The sequence below is a fragment of the Physella acuta genome, unplaced genomic scaffold, assembly GCF_028476545.2.
Source record: "Physella acuta isolate Inbredline_101_S28 unplaced genomic scaffold, ASM2847654v3 ptg000576l, whole genome shotgun sequence".
Lineage (NCBI taxonomy): Eukaryota > Metazoa > Mollusca > Gastropoda > Physidae > Physella > Physella acuta.
The window spans coordinates 70,760-85,227 of NW_026732095.1; the positions used below are offsets into that span (position 1 = coordinate 70,760).

Here is a 14,468-nt window from a genome sequence, read left to right on the forward strand (position 1 = left end):
TAACTTTAAAGATCAGATCAGAAATTCTATTTTTATAAATAGATCTATTGACTTTAATCAATCGTTCTTATTTTTGGGGCCCTATTGAGTTTTTTTTTTAAAAGTCCGGATTTCTATGACAGTTGTAGTTTTACATTTAGAGTTTAGCTGTATCTGGATCAGCTGGTACATTGTTATTGTTTTAAAGTAGGTTACGCACTGTGTCGTTTGAAACAGGTTTTGCTTTACCTGCCGTTGAACTAGACCTAGAATCTATATTCTAGATCTACTGTTCATTCAACAAGGAAGTAAAAGCATGAAACATTTGATTCAAGATGAATAATCAACCTCCAAAGTCTAAATTAGAAAATTGTCCATCCATTTTGCTTGAAGATCATGAAAATACTGTGCTTTTCGAGACAATGGGAAGATTTTCTACTGTGAGTAACGTAAACCGTAACTAACACAAGTAACACCTGAAACCGCAGACATTGAGAGGATTAATGATTTTTATGATTATAGTGATTATAGATTTAATGTAGTACTGTTCAGTGTTACAAGACGATAGGAACAGCAGAAGAGAGATGTTGATATAGTTAACAGTTAGTTAAGTTTTTAGTTAAATAGTTGTAATAGTGAGCTCGTTATTTATGAATATTATTATTATTATCTATATATCTATATAATACTATATATATAATTCTCTTCTGGGATCAGTTAGAAAACAAGCTGCAAGCGCGCCTTTGCAGTCCCCTCTCTTCCTCTCTATCACTACCACCCCCACCCCACCCCCACATGATCTGGTTAGCGGTGTTCACTCTGTTTACATTTTACAATCATAGAGACGGGTTTGGTGACGGCTATTAGGGGCAGATAATTTAGTTTGAAACGATTTTAAACTTAGAGGAGGTAACTAAGAGGAGGCTGCTTTCACGTGGGGGGGGGGGGGGGGGGGGGGTTAGTGTTTTTAAGCAAATATTTTCAATGGCAGCATTGGTACTGTCAAATTCACAAATTATAAATTACTGAAAAGTAGAAAAAAAAAAACTAAATAGCGGCGTATGATACGCAGCGGGTCAGCTCGTAATATATAATTCTCTTCTGGGAGACGTTAGAAAACAAGCTGCAAACTGCGCCTTGCAGTCCCCTCTCTTCCTCTCTATCACTACCACCCCCCCCACCACCCCCACATGGTCTGGTGAGCGGGTATAGGGTAGGGGTTGAGGGAAAGGGGGGGGGGGTATAGGGTAGGGGTTGAGGGAAAGGGGGAGGGGGGGTAGTGTTTTAAAGCAAATATTTTCAGTGGCAGCATTAGTACTGTCGAATTCACAAATTATGAATTACTGAAAAGTACATACCAATGCCTGTTGTTATGCATACGCCGCGGGTCGGCTTGTTATATTATAGAATATCTGAATATAAAAAATCAGTAATCAATCGTTTTAGTAAAATCTGCGAAAAAGTTGCCTCACTTCATTAAGGCTTTAATAGAAGTATATTTTAGTATATTGTGATATATTTGTGTCAAATATTAGGGCCTATAGATAACTCAATAATAAACCGATAATAAACCGAATCAATGGCTAAATAATTAGTAAATATATCAATATAGGCCAGAAAATAACTTAACAGCAGTTGTTTGCGAGCAATATTTGCTATAAGTTGCTGTAAGTTTCCCCAGAATCTCTAACTATAATTTTACCCAAAAAAATTAAACAAGATGGCTGCTAATAACTAGAATCTAGATCTAGATCTCTATATTAATCTATATAAGTATATAGAATAGATCTACTGTATAAAGTTTTTTAGTTTTTTTTTTAGTAAAAACTATAAGGCAGGAATTGTAATAATCATCACAACATTGGCATCATAGTACTCAAGGGGAGCTCAGGACGCTAGAGGGCGCATTTGATTTGATTTTGTCAACAATTATTGTAGCCCAAGTGTATACCCCTTTTTAAAAAGAAAGTAAGCTAAAGTGCTAACAGGGGAGTCTGGGGCGCTCCGGGTCACTCAACTGCTGGCTGGTGCGCCTGGTGCAGTTTTAGCATTGAATCATGTAGTACCGCTTACCCACGTTGGGGCTGCAGGATGCCCTGTCAACAGATATCAAGTGCTAAGATAGCTGCTCAAGAACTCTGGGCACCAAACCACATCTGACTTTTATTTTTATTTACTGTAAATTGAGAAAAATTGCACTCTGTGAGGACACGGACAAAATATTTTTAAAATTTTGCACATTCCTACCCCTGTAGTAGTCTCAATAATTTCCTGAGGTTTCATTTCAATCAGAAGAAAGGTTTAGTAATGCATACAAGACACACAGACAAACACACATACTTTAATTTTCATATATATAGATGTATTAGCTGGCTAAATCATACATCTTTTTTCTTTTAGTCCCTGGCAACAGGTGTTGTGCAGCTCTATTTGGCAGAGCAAGCTGACCGTAACAGATGGAGCAAAATACATTGTGGTGTTGCATGTTTTGTAAAAGATTCCTCAAAGAGATCCTTTTTTTTCAGACTTTATGATATAAAGGTAATGTTTGATTTTAAAATGTGCATAAACATTTGTTGAATATATTTATATATTTTTTATGATGAAACTTGATACTGGTAGGGCCTATATTATATTAATAAAAGTATTTAGTATTCCCCCTGCATTTTAAAGATTTTTAGATTTTTTTTATCCAAAATTTAAAAAAAATTATTTCTTTATCTAGAAACAGAAGTTGCTATGGGAACAAGAACTTTATAGTCAGCTGGTCTACAAAGCACCTAGAGACTATTTTCATACTTTTGAAGGGGATGTAAGTTTAAACATATAATATCCATTTACTTCAGAAAATTGCATTTTGTACAAAAATAAGATGACATTTTTACAATGGCATTTGATTAAAATATAAAATGGCATTCATTATGCTCAAACTTTGACATTTATCTCATTTATGCAGTGGAATTCATCTTGTCCTAAATTATGGCATTTTCTTCTTTCAAAGAATGGCAATATTATTTTATTATGCTTGAGTCTAGTTCTGTGGGTTTTTAACCTTTTTGGATGTACCTAACCCCAGCAGCATCATATACACATTCACTGTAATAGGAAAAATATGACTTTTTTACTATTCAAAACATAGGTACAGGTATTATTTTACTTGGGCTCAAAATGAACTGTGCATCATCACAATATTCAAAGAACAAAACCATTAAAATATAATTTTCACACAAAAGCAAAAACACAATAATGAATATTTACTGCATATCAATGCCATTTCTGCTGTTGCCTTTCAGACAATAGTCTAGTTCATCAAATGACATTCTTAAAAATGACATTTTTTTCTCATTCAATTTTAACAATTAAATAGCAATTATAAAATGATATTCATTTTATGATTGCTGCTTAATTTAAAAAAAAAGAATGACATTTATTTAATTCATGCAAAGGCATTTGCTTTATTCATAAATTGGCATAGTTCATCAAATAAATTTCGCATAGTTTTAGATTTTTTTCAAAACCACTTTTGTATTATTATTTTTTTTCATAGTTATATAATATGTTGTATCATTTTAAAATGTGTTTTATAGTCAGAAAAGAAATTAATTTTTTTTTAACATGAAGAACTGTCAAGTTGGTTTAAACTTTAGCAGTGAGGATGAAGCAGTTAAATTTAAAAAGGTGGTTCAGGATAAGATTGCAATCCGGCAAAAGCGTAAACTACGTAAGATTCTTACATTTTTTTATCCATTAATGTATTCTTTTCTCCAAATGTTCTAAATCTTAATTTTCTTTATTTTTAAATTCTTGTGACATAATTAAATAAACAACTTTTTTTTTTTCTTTATTATTAAATTATTGTGAAATAATAAAATAAAAAACTAGAAAAACAAATAAATGTATAGCTTCAATTTTTAGATATTATGTCAAACTAATTTATGTTGCATTTATTCTAGCACTAAATTCAAATTAAAAAAATGTATAAGAAACAAAAAAAGCACTTGTGTGGATGGAACACTAAAACAAAATAATTTCTCATTCTACAGAGCGAAAACAGCGCATGAGTGCCTCAATGTCAGGAAACACATCCGCTCCAACAACACCGGTACCCTTGCCTCCAAGTATGTTGATTTTTTTAAGAGAACCTCTTGTTTGATATTAAAACAGCAAATATTGCTGATATAATAGACACACATATGTATACTAATACTGTGTACATAGGGTTAGTTTATAAATCAGACCTCTAGTCTGAAGGGGGGAGATGTCTGATTTGTATGAGGATGTGAGGAGTGGGGTGTATAAAACATGTGACATCGTTTATAACCAGACTCTGTATATAATAATTGATTGTTGCTGATCCATGTCCAGAATCTCCATCTTTGGTTTGTGTCAATGTGTGTTGGCATGACACACGATTGTGTAAGCTAAATATACATTTAGCATAAAAAATAAATATTTTTATATTTATTGAGTGAATGGTGAATTGTAAAAAACTATTTGACCCCATTGTATGATTTATCATAGGAAAAAATTTGAACCTCTGTGTAGGATTAATTGCCAGATAAATTGAACCACCTTGCGTGTTCTTTTGCAAGCAACAATTTGAATTCCTCTTTATGATTTATTGCAAGCAACTATTTGTCCCCCATTTTATAATTTTTTGCATGCAACAATTTGACCCCCATTTTATAATTTATTGCAAGCTGCTATTTGACCCCCTTTTTATAATTTATTGCAAGCAACAATTTGACCCCCATTTTATAATTTATTGCAAACAACAATTTGCCCCCAACTTTATAATTTATTGCAAACAACAATTTGCCCCCAACTTTATAATTTATTGCAAGCAACAATTTGACCCCAACTTTATAATTTATTGCAAGCAACAATTTGACCCCAACTTTATAATTTATTGCAAGCAACAATTTGACCCCAACTTTATAATTTATTGCAAACAACAATTTGACCCCAACTTTATAATTTATTGCAAGCAACAATTTGACCCCAACTTTATAATTTATTGCATGCAACAATTTGACCCCAACTTTATAATTTATTGCAAGCAACAATTTGACCCCAACTTTATAATTTATTGCAGGAAACAATATGAGCCCCATTGTGTCCCCTCAGCCAGTGTTTGTGCACAGTGTTGAACTGAGTAAGGTTAACAACAGCGTCCAGAATGTTGACAAAAACAAAAAGAACCAAGAAAATAAGAAAGATGGGAAAAGAAAACTTACTAAGGCGGACATTGGAACACCCTCCAACTTTATGTATGTTTGACACTTTAAGTTTATTACCAAGAATAGACATAATACTTAGAAAATGCTAATGTATTTTTTAATAATATTTATATTAAAAAATAAAATTCTAAACATAATTATCTTTATTAAATTTTAGCTAAAACACAAATATACAATTTAGGCAAAATGAGTTATTTAAATGATTATTTAGTAATTAAAGCAATAGGATTACTTACATAATAAGTTATTTATATGATTATTTAGTAATTAAAACAATAGGATTACTAACATAATAAGTCAGAAATCTTGCTTAAACCAGTATATTTTACTGCACTTTTTGTGATCAATAGATTTTATGTTGTTACATTTTTTTTAAAACAATAGGATTACTGACATAATAAGTTGCCAGAAATCTTGCTTAACCCAGTATATTTTACTGCACTTTTTGTGATCAATAGATTTTATGTTGTTACATTTTTAATGTTGACGCCAATGTTTTTTAACTTCTAGTTTTTCCCTCACATGTCATTCATGTGTATCAGTTTCTTTTGTTTTATTACTCATCTGTAAGTGAAGAAATGATAAGTAAATATTAATATTTTACCTACGTATTAGAGAATTTATGGTTTGATATTTGGTATGTAGCTAATATTCTAAAACACGCAGTTCTGTAAATCTAATAAAATATCTTAATCTTAAAACTAAAGCAAGAAGTGTAAAGACTTTCTTCTCTATCTACAGACATGTTACCCATCTGGGGTGGGACCCTGACAAAGGACTTCAGGTCAGTTCTGGTCAATTAGTTTTGTTTGATTCTTAATTTTGAATTTGATTAATCTGTATTTGATTAGAGAGCACACATAATTATACTTGTATATTAATCTAATCGAGCTTGAAAAAAAGTGACCCTTTCAGTTCTTGTGTGAAATGGCAGTTGAAGTAGAGTGAATTGTTTCTTTATTCTCTGCATCTAAAGAGTGTGTTCAGTTCAATGCCCAGCTGTGTTTACCTTGCTAGTTTGGAGTCAGATGCCCACTAGAGCTGAGTGGACTCTTGGAGTCAGATACCCACTAGAGCTGAGTGGACTCTTGGAGTCAGATACCCACTACAGCTGGGTGACTCTTGGAGTCAGATACCCACTACAGCTGGGTGACTCTTGGAGTCAGATACCCACTACAACTGGGTGGACTCTTGGAGTCAGATACCCACTACAGCTGGGTGGACTCTTGGAGTCAGATACCCACTACAGCTGGGTGGACTCTTGGAGTCAGATACCCACTACAGCTGGGTGGACTCTTGGAGTCAGATACCCACTACAGCTGGGTGGACTCTTGGAGTCAGATACCCACTACAGCTGGGTGGACTCTTGGAGTCAGATACCCACTACAGCTGCGTGGACTCTTGGAGTCTATGGGACATGAGACTATGGGACAGTGTGTCCCATAGTCTCATGTCTTTAGTGTATCAGTTGGTTATCAAATGCTGACATCAGTCAGTCATGTTCCAATCAGTCATGTTCCAATCAGTCATGTTCCAATCAGTCATGTTCCAATCAGTCATGTTCCAATCAGTCATGTTCCAGTCAATCATGTTCCCATCAGTCATGTTCCCATCAGTCATGTTCCAGTCAATCATGTTCCAGTCAATCATGTTCCAATCAGTCATGTTCCACTCAGTCATGTTCCACTCAGTCATGTTCCAATCAATCATGTTCCAATCAGTCATGTTCCAGTCAATCATATTCCAATCAGTCATGTTCCAGTCAATCATGTTGATGTCTTCTTGTTTCACGTCTGTCTGTCTGTATGTCTGTCTGCATGTCATCAATCTATTCTAAGCCTCAGTCTGCCTTTTGGTCCTTTGCTTTAGGTGTGTTTGTTAAAAACCACTTTCACCCCTCTGTTCTCGTGTCTAAGGCAGTTTACATTTATTTTATCTGGATCAGCTTCTAGGTCAGCCTTTTGATCTTACCCTCCCTGTTTTGGTTATATACCACTTTCATCCCCCCCCCCCCCTGTTCTCTTGCTGAATAGAGTGTTGTAACTAAATAAATTTCAGCTGGATCAGCTAAACCCTGAAATGCAAGCAGTGTTTAAGTCCCTAAATATAGATGCTAACTCCAACATTGACAAGGATACTTTGGAATTTATTCAAGAGTTTGTAGAGAACAATGGTGGGTTGGAGGCAGTGAGGAATGAAATAAGGTCAGGGAGAAGTAAGTAAATCTTCAGTTACAGAAGTTAATAATGAAGTTATGGCAGCTACCATGTTTGCTTAGAGGGGCCCCATCATTATTGTTGACTTAGACCAAAAAAATGTTTTGTTAATTATGTGTTCTGATTAGCTGTACAAAGAAAATATTAAAGCTTCAAAAAATTAGGAGGATTTAATAATTTAAGAATCGATTTTATAAAAATTGAAATTTTGGAAAATATTTTTTTTGCTCTAAGTTTAAGGCTATATTTCTATTTTATATACCAACTTGAGATTTTAACATGTGTTTCACCTTGGTAAGACAAACTTCGACCAATCAAAGTATCAAAGTATTTTAGTATCACACGGATTTTAGTTTATATTCCCCATATTTCTTGCTTCCGTTTATCAATTCAATGAGTTTTTCTTTTAAAATTAAAAAACAAAGCCATGTCCTTGTAGGCACTAAAAACTAGGAAAATTTTTTATTTCTTCAAATTCTGCCAAAAATATTGAAAACAACAATTTTTTTTAAAATCATATTCTTATTACCACTTCACGCAGTTTAAAAAAAAATGTAATGGTCCATTTGAGTGTCTAGCCAATTTGTTGACCTTTAAAGTAAGAAATCTTCATTTTTTTTAAAAACTAAATAAAAATCTTCATATTTTCTTTAGTAGTGAGATTGCTTTAAATGATAATCAGCATCTTTCCAATGATAAACCATCTTGCTCCTGACTTTTTTCCAGCCTTACAGGATCACCAACTTAGTAGAATTACTTAATCAGTGCTTTTAGACAACCACTACCTTGCATTGTAAATTTAGATATTTATTTATCCTCTCTAGTTAGTCTCTAATCTAGCATATTTTTCAACTATTTTTCAGTACAAACAGTGTCACACACTGACAACAGAAAGCAGTCTAATAATCTTCCCCCTTCTCTCCCTTCTCGAGAAAACCACCCCCTCCCCGCACCACCAAGGGCGGCAGCACCATCTCCTCCCAGTGCACCACTACCCCCACCCCCTCGACCTAGCGGTCAGCCAGGGAGGAGTGCCCCTCCCCCACCCCCAGGAAGGAACATGCCCCCTCTGCCAGCTACACCCCAACAGTCCCACTCCAGACAACCACCCCCACCCCCACCTACAGGTGGTCCTCCGCCACCTCCACCACCACCACCACCTCTCATGGGTGGCCCACCACCACCACCGCCTCCAATGGGTGGCCCTCTACCACCCCCTCCACCACCTTTTGGAGACGAAACATCAGGAAGGGCTGCTTTACTCTCTGACATAAGGTAAATAAGTTTGTTGAATCAGCTCTGTCTTCAGGGCTCATCCATGGATGATGTTCTGGCAGAGATTGCATGCCTGACTTAAGTCAATTGCATGCCTGACTTAAGTCTATTTTTCAACCAAGTGGAGTGGGGAAATTTCCAGTCCATGTTGACATACACATGTAAAATTCATAATAAAAAAAGATTATTTATCTGCAAACACAGTATGTCACTTAAATAAATGACAACACTTATGTCTTTTTTAAAAACCAAGTTGAATTGGTAGTTAAATCAAGGTATCTAAATTTATAAAACCAGTGGCTCTGTGATGACCTCCCCATCAAGGGGTGGGTTTAAAATTTTAATTTTTTGGGAGGTGATAAAATGGATGTATCCTTATTTCCTTTATTAAATATTTAAATTTATAAATAATCTTATCTTTTAATAAATGATATAAATCAATTTGAAATTCTTGAATATTTTAAATTTTTTTAAAATAAAAAAAACAGAATTATTGAATTAATAATTTGAATCTTGTGTATGACAAAATAAAAAAAGAATGATTGAATTAATAATCCCAATCTGTGCAGGACAAAATTTAAAAACAAAATTATTGCATTAGAAATACTAACATTGTGCATGACAAACTAAAAAAAAACAAGAATTACATTATCAGTAACTCTAATTTTTGCACATGACAATACAGTTCAGGCATCCAGTTGAAACCTACTGAAACAAGGGACAGAACTGTTGACCCTAGAAATGACCTCCTCAGTGCTATCCAAAAAGGAACAGCTCTCAAAAAAGTAAGTTGCCATGTAACTTAGACAATATAATTTCTACAAGGCCCTGTGGATCTCTGTGTCCTCTAGTTTTTACAGCTGCTGCAGATATACTAAATGTTTACTTTTTGCATTAATACCCCCCCCCCCCTCCCCCACTCTCGTTCTTTTGTCAGTTACCTCCCATGTTTTGTTCCAATATAAATGCTAACATTTATTTGTATTTCATCCATTTTATGTACATTTTTTACCGCTTTTTACATTAAAGTTGAAATAATTTCACTACTATCCATCAAGATAGGAGAAGTAACACCTCCAACATGGAAATAATGACTAAAGTAGAGTTTGCATTCCCCCCCCCCCCCCCCCCTTACCTGGTTAAAATACATTATCAAGACACTGAGCAAAATCTAAATTGTTTGAAAATTAGAAACTGAGGAAGATGACATGAAATTGGTTAATATTAAAACATGGCTTATACTTTTGGCATTTCTTTTGTAAAATTTATAGCTATGCATATATTTATATTTATTTGTTGTTTGTTTAATTTGAATTTTTATAGTGTACTTGTATGCTCATAGCTGTGATGAAATTCCTGGTAGAAAAATGTATAGGTGGTAATCAGTGTAAAAATGTAAAATGGTAACAATTACTGTAACATAGGTGGATGCTAGTGAGCGCCTGTCCATAGCTCCCCCAACTGATGCGGATGGTTTGGTTGGGGCCTTAGCCCGGGCCCTGGCCAATCGACAAAAACACATCCAGGGATCAGGTAATCTCATCAGTCAGCTGGGCCTCAATAATGGCACAACTTGATCTCAATCTATACAACTTGATCTCAATCTATACAACTTGATCTCTATCTCTACAACTTGATCTCAATCTTTACAACTTTATCTCAATCTTTACAACTTTATCTCAATCTATACAACTTTATCTCAATCTATACAACTTTATCTCAATCTATACAACTTAATCTCTTCTACAGCTCAATCTATACAACTTGATCTCAATCTATACAACTTGATCTCAATCTATACAACTTTATCACAATCTATACAACTTGATCTCAATCTATACAACTTGATCTCAATCTATACAACTTTATCTCAATCTATACAACTTGATCTCAATCTATACAACTAGATCTCAGTCTATACAACTTGATCTCAATCTATACAACTTGATCTCTTCTAATTAATTACTTTTGCACCATACAGCTAAATGTCTACATTATACTATTTTATCTCTTATCACTTTTACTTCATTTTTTTACATTATACAGCTCAATTTCCACATCACACAATTTTATCTCTTCTACTTTATTTATTTTAATCCATTTGGCTCACTTTATACTATAATATACAGCTTAACCTCATCTACAACATACAACTTAACCTCTTCTATAACATAACAGGTTAATCTATTCTACAACATTCAAGTTAATCTGTAGCTAACTTAATCCAAGGAGTGATACTGGAGCACATAACATTACACTGCTAATATCAACCATAGTTTATTAACTTCTCACACATTGTTAACTGTTCACTTGCTAGTTTGATAAACATCAACTTATAATCAATTTTTGTTTTCAACTAAAAAAAAATAACGAAATGTAGTGTATTTTCTAGTTGCTTCAGTAGTATATTCTGCAAACTTGTTACTGAAATTACTTAAATGCATTCTTTAAAAAAAAAACTTTAATACTCATGAAAATGTTATCATAACCTAATGGTTATGATAAGATTTTCTATTAAAAATTTTTTTTAAGATGCCAAGTTATTATTGTTATTTATGAAAAGTAAAAAAAAAGTTAAATTTTCATTTATTCATTTTTATTTATTTATCATATTTGTAAATCAAAATTTTAATACCATTGACTTTGAATTTCTTTAATTTAACTTTGTTTTATTTTGTTTTTTTTTAACAAAAAATAAAAGCCTATAGTTTTAGAAAGCTAATTCTCCACAATGCAGAATCTGTCTATATTATTAAATGTCTGAACTGAGTTTTTATTTTTATTTACCAAATTAACAATAGCTTTATGCATTGTTGTGTTTAAAATAAGTGCAAGTTATTTATGTAATGCTACATTTATATGTTTCAAGAACATGTAAATATGTTTGCTTTATTTCTTAGCTAATTTTTAATAGATGGCAGTAGTTTTAAACTTTATAAATTTTTTAACACTTTAGCAGTATACACTACTATTTAAAATTAAAACAACTTTACTTCACAATAGATTTTTTTCATTCTAACTTTTTCAATTTCAATTGGATGTTTAAATTCATATGAATTTATCTATTTAACTTTGCACACTAATGATATTAATTTGATTGTGTTAAAAAAGTCATAGTGTATTCAAGTAATTTTATGCTAAATAGCAGTTCATTATATTTATAACTCGATTTTGAGTGATAAAGTCTATTATTGTTAATGTCTTAATAATTAAAAAAACAGAACAAGTGGTCAATGAAAATTCTGCACTCGCTGCACACCTATGCCATTAGGCTTAAAAAATGAACTTTATAAGTAGATTATTTTACCTATATACTTCCTTTTTTTATATCAATATTTTAATTATTTCAGATGATGAGGATGATGACGATGATGATGACGAAGATGATGATGAGTGGGACTCTTAAATTGTTGTATATGATTTATAATATTACAGTTGATGCCTATATTTATTTCAAATATATTTTCATTTAATAGTTCTATTTAAGTCTAGTAGAATATGGTTTTGTTGTTTTATTAGTTTATGTAAATATTTAATTAAAATTAAAATATTAATAGTTTCTTTGTGTATGTCCAAACATTGTTAGTTTTGAAAACTTTTGGTTTGTTTGGAACTAGTAACTAGTTTGTGATAGTAACAATTTTTTACATTTTTCAACATTATTATGTAAATATATTTTTGTAGTAAAAAAAACATGTTTCATGATTATCCCGGCCTTCTGTTTTTTTATGTAATTATCCTGATTTATTAGCTTAATAACAATATTTCTATAGTTAATCTGTCTAAATAATTCGCCTACTTTTCAAATCAGTCACACAAAAATGGCTTTGGTTTTTCTGCATAGTACTAACAGGCACCCCGTCAAAAGAGCGCACGACAAAAGAGCGCCGACATAAGAGCGCAGTCAATTAAAAAAACACATGTTTTATGCTAAACGAATATGACATGGTTAACACTTGTTTTAATTAAACAATCGGCGGTACGATAAAACGACATGTGTTTATTTATATATTAGTATAGTATGTTATGAATGCAGTTTGAAAATATTTCTAACCCAAGTAACATGGAGATCGAATCAAAGAAAGGGAAGGTTATTATATTTGATGGAAGTAGCACCTCGTTTGCCGGCATACGTCGCTTCACAACGTGCAATAGAAAGACAGAAAACGCAAGCAGCTGCCATACCCAAATCTCCAGAACGTTGCAGAGAAAACAATTCCTGGACCTCTTCAAAATTTAGTCTTGTGGGATTGCGGACCGACTGACGTTTACAGAATGATGATGTTCGGAACAATGGATATTATCAATCGTCAATACCAGTTTTTTAGTTAAAGAAAAGGGTCGGCGTGGTCGAGTCGGTAAAAGTCTCGATTTCGAACCCTCGGGCAGATGAAGCTCGTTAGCTGGGGACAGCCACTCTTCTAGGAGAGAACTCCAAAATCAAACATCTGCTGCCTTGTAGTTTGTTCTTGGTTGGACAAAGGCTATGGAAGCAAATCCAAAAAGAAAAGCAGGCTGAAATCGGAGTCAATGGCCTCAATGGCGCATAACTAGTTGACACGTATCCTTAATTGTGATGGAGGCATGGTCGAGTCGCCAAAAAAAAAAAAGCTCATTGTTGATAAATTCGAAAAAACCTCAGTTCAAATCATCTGCCAGATAAGGCTCGATCCCTTTCAACACTAAAAATTTAGAACGAAGAAGAAGAAGAAACTTCACACATAATTAATTAATATACACTGTTTGAATCGTGTAATTCATTTTTTAAAATTACAATACAGACACAAATTCAACTGATGTGGCACCTCTATTTAAATCTACTTATGGCTGAACAGAGGCGTATCCAGGTTTTCAGTGTAGGGGGAGCGAAAAATAGCAAAAAAGGCGCCGAATTTGTAATATGTTCTATATACGTATATATATATATATATATATATATATATACGTATATATATATATATATATATATATATATATATATATATATATATATATATATATATATATATATATATAAAATATTGGGCGTAGTTTGTTTTTGTTACCTTCGTACAATTTACTGTATAATAGCATTATGTCTTCTAAAAATTGGAATGCATAAGATGCGTAAATGAAGATATTTTTATTGCTTAATCAGTTTTACAAAACGGTTTTCATTTTAAATTCAAAAAGAAACAACAATAATTTAGTAAGGCCTATGTAACACGTGTGATAGCAATTTTGTTTTATCCTGTACTCTAGAACTTCCGTTAGAACTACAACATCCTTTTTCGTAGAGGTTTCATTTTAGCAAAATGAACAATTACATCTTTTAAAACAACATCAAAAGCTTATTGCCGTTCAATCGTAATCAGGGCTAAGCTGGACAACCTGTCCTCGTTCATAGTAGAACGGATGTTTAAGAGTTTAAGACGGCTGAAGGAACTTTCTGCTCCGGTACTGCTTATTGGTAAAGTCAGAAATATACGATACAAAGTGGCCAGGTTTGGATACATGGAACACAAGTCATTAGCTATCATCAATTTCAGAATGCTGTTTAATGTCACCGCTATTTCTAGAGGTTCTTTTGCAGTTGAAACTCCCTTGTTTACATTGCTTACACTAAAAACTTCTTGGTAAAATGTTCTAAATGATACGAATTCCTGCACTATTTCAGTTACACTGTCAACAACATCCGAGTACGTCACTGCTAATTGCTGCAACTGTATTAAACTGTCATCTAATGCTAAATGTTTTGGGTCTAAGCAACTAAACTTGG

At 33.1% G+C, this 14,468-nt stretch overlaps 1 protein-coding gene across 2 annotated transcripts; it reads left to right on the forward strand.

Annotated features, from left to right (window-relative positions):
• The first annotated feature begins 156 nt into the window (after positions 1 to 156).
• Positions 157 to 12,382, forward strand: LOC131946938 (actin nucleation-promoting factor WASL). Of its 2 annotated transcripts, XM_059307987.1 has the most exons (12): positions 157 to 419; positions 2,380 to 2,520; positions 2,705 to 2,791; positions 3,601 to 3,700; positions 4,023 to 4,097; positions 5,075 to 5,249; positions 5,961 to 6,003; positions 7,278 to 7,434; positions 8,299 to 8,710; positions 9,396 to 9,495; positions 10,135 to 10,243; positions 12,061 to 12,381. In XM_059307987.1, exons 1-12 carry the CDS (start codon positions 315 to 317, stop codon positions 12,114 to 12,116), a joined length of 1,560 nt encoding a protein of 519 aa, XP_059163970.1. In that variant the 5' UTR covers positions 157 to 314; the 3' UTR covers positions 12,117 to 12,381. The 2 variants fall into 2 exon arrangements, with proteins under 2 accessions (XP_059163970.1, XP_059163971.1); XM_059307988.1 differs by lacking the exon at positions 10,135 to 10,243 and having other exon boundaries at positions 12,061 to 12,382.
• The last annotated feature ends 2,086 nt before the right edge of the window (positions 12,383 to 14,468 follow it).

Bases quoted from the DNA above. Each gene is read 5' to 3' on its own strand.
- LOC131946938 (XM_059307987.1), top strand. From the start codon at position 315: ATGAATAATCAACCTCCAAAGTCTAAATTAGAAAATTGTCCATCCATT. The intron at 420-2,379 runs GTGAGTAACGTA...TTTTTCTTTTAG, and splicing joins CAATGGGAAGATTTTCTACT to TCCCTGGCAACAGGTGTTGT. The intron at 2,792-3,600 runs GTAAGTTTAAAC...TTTAACATGAAG, and splicing joins TTCATACTTTTGAAGGGGAT to AACTGTCAAGTTGGTTTAAA.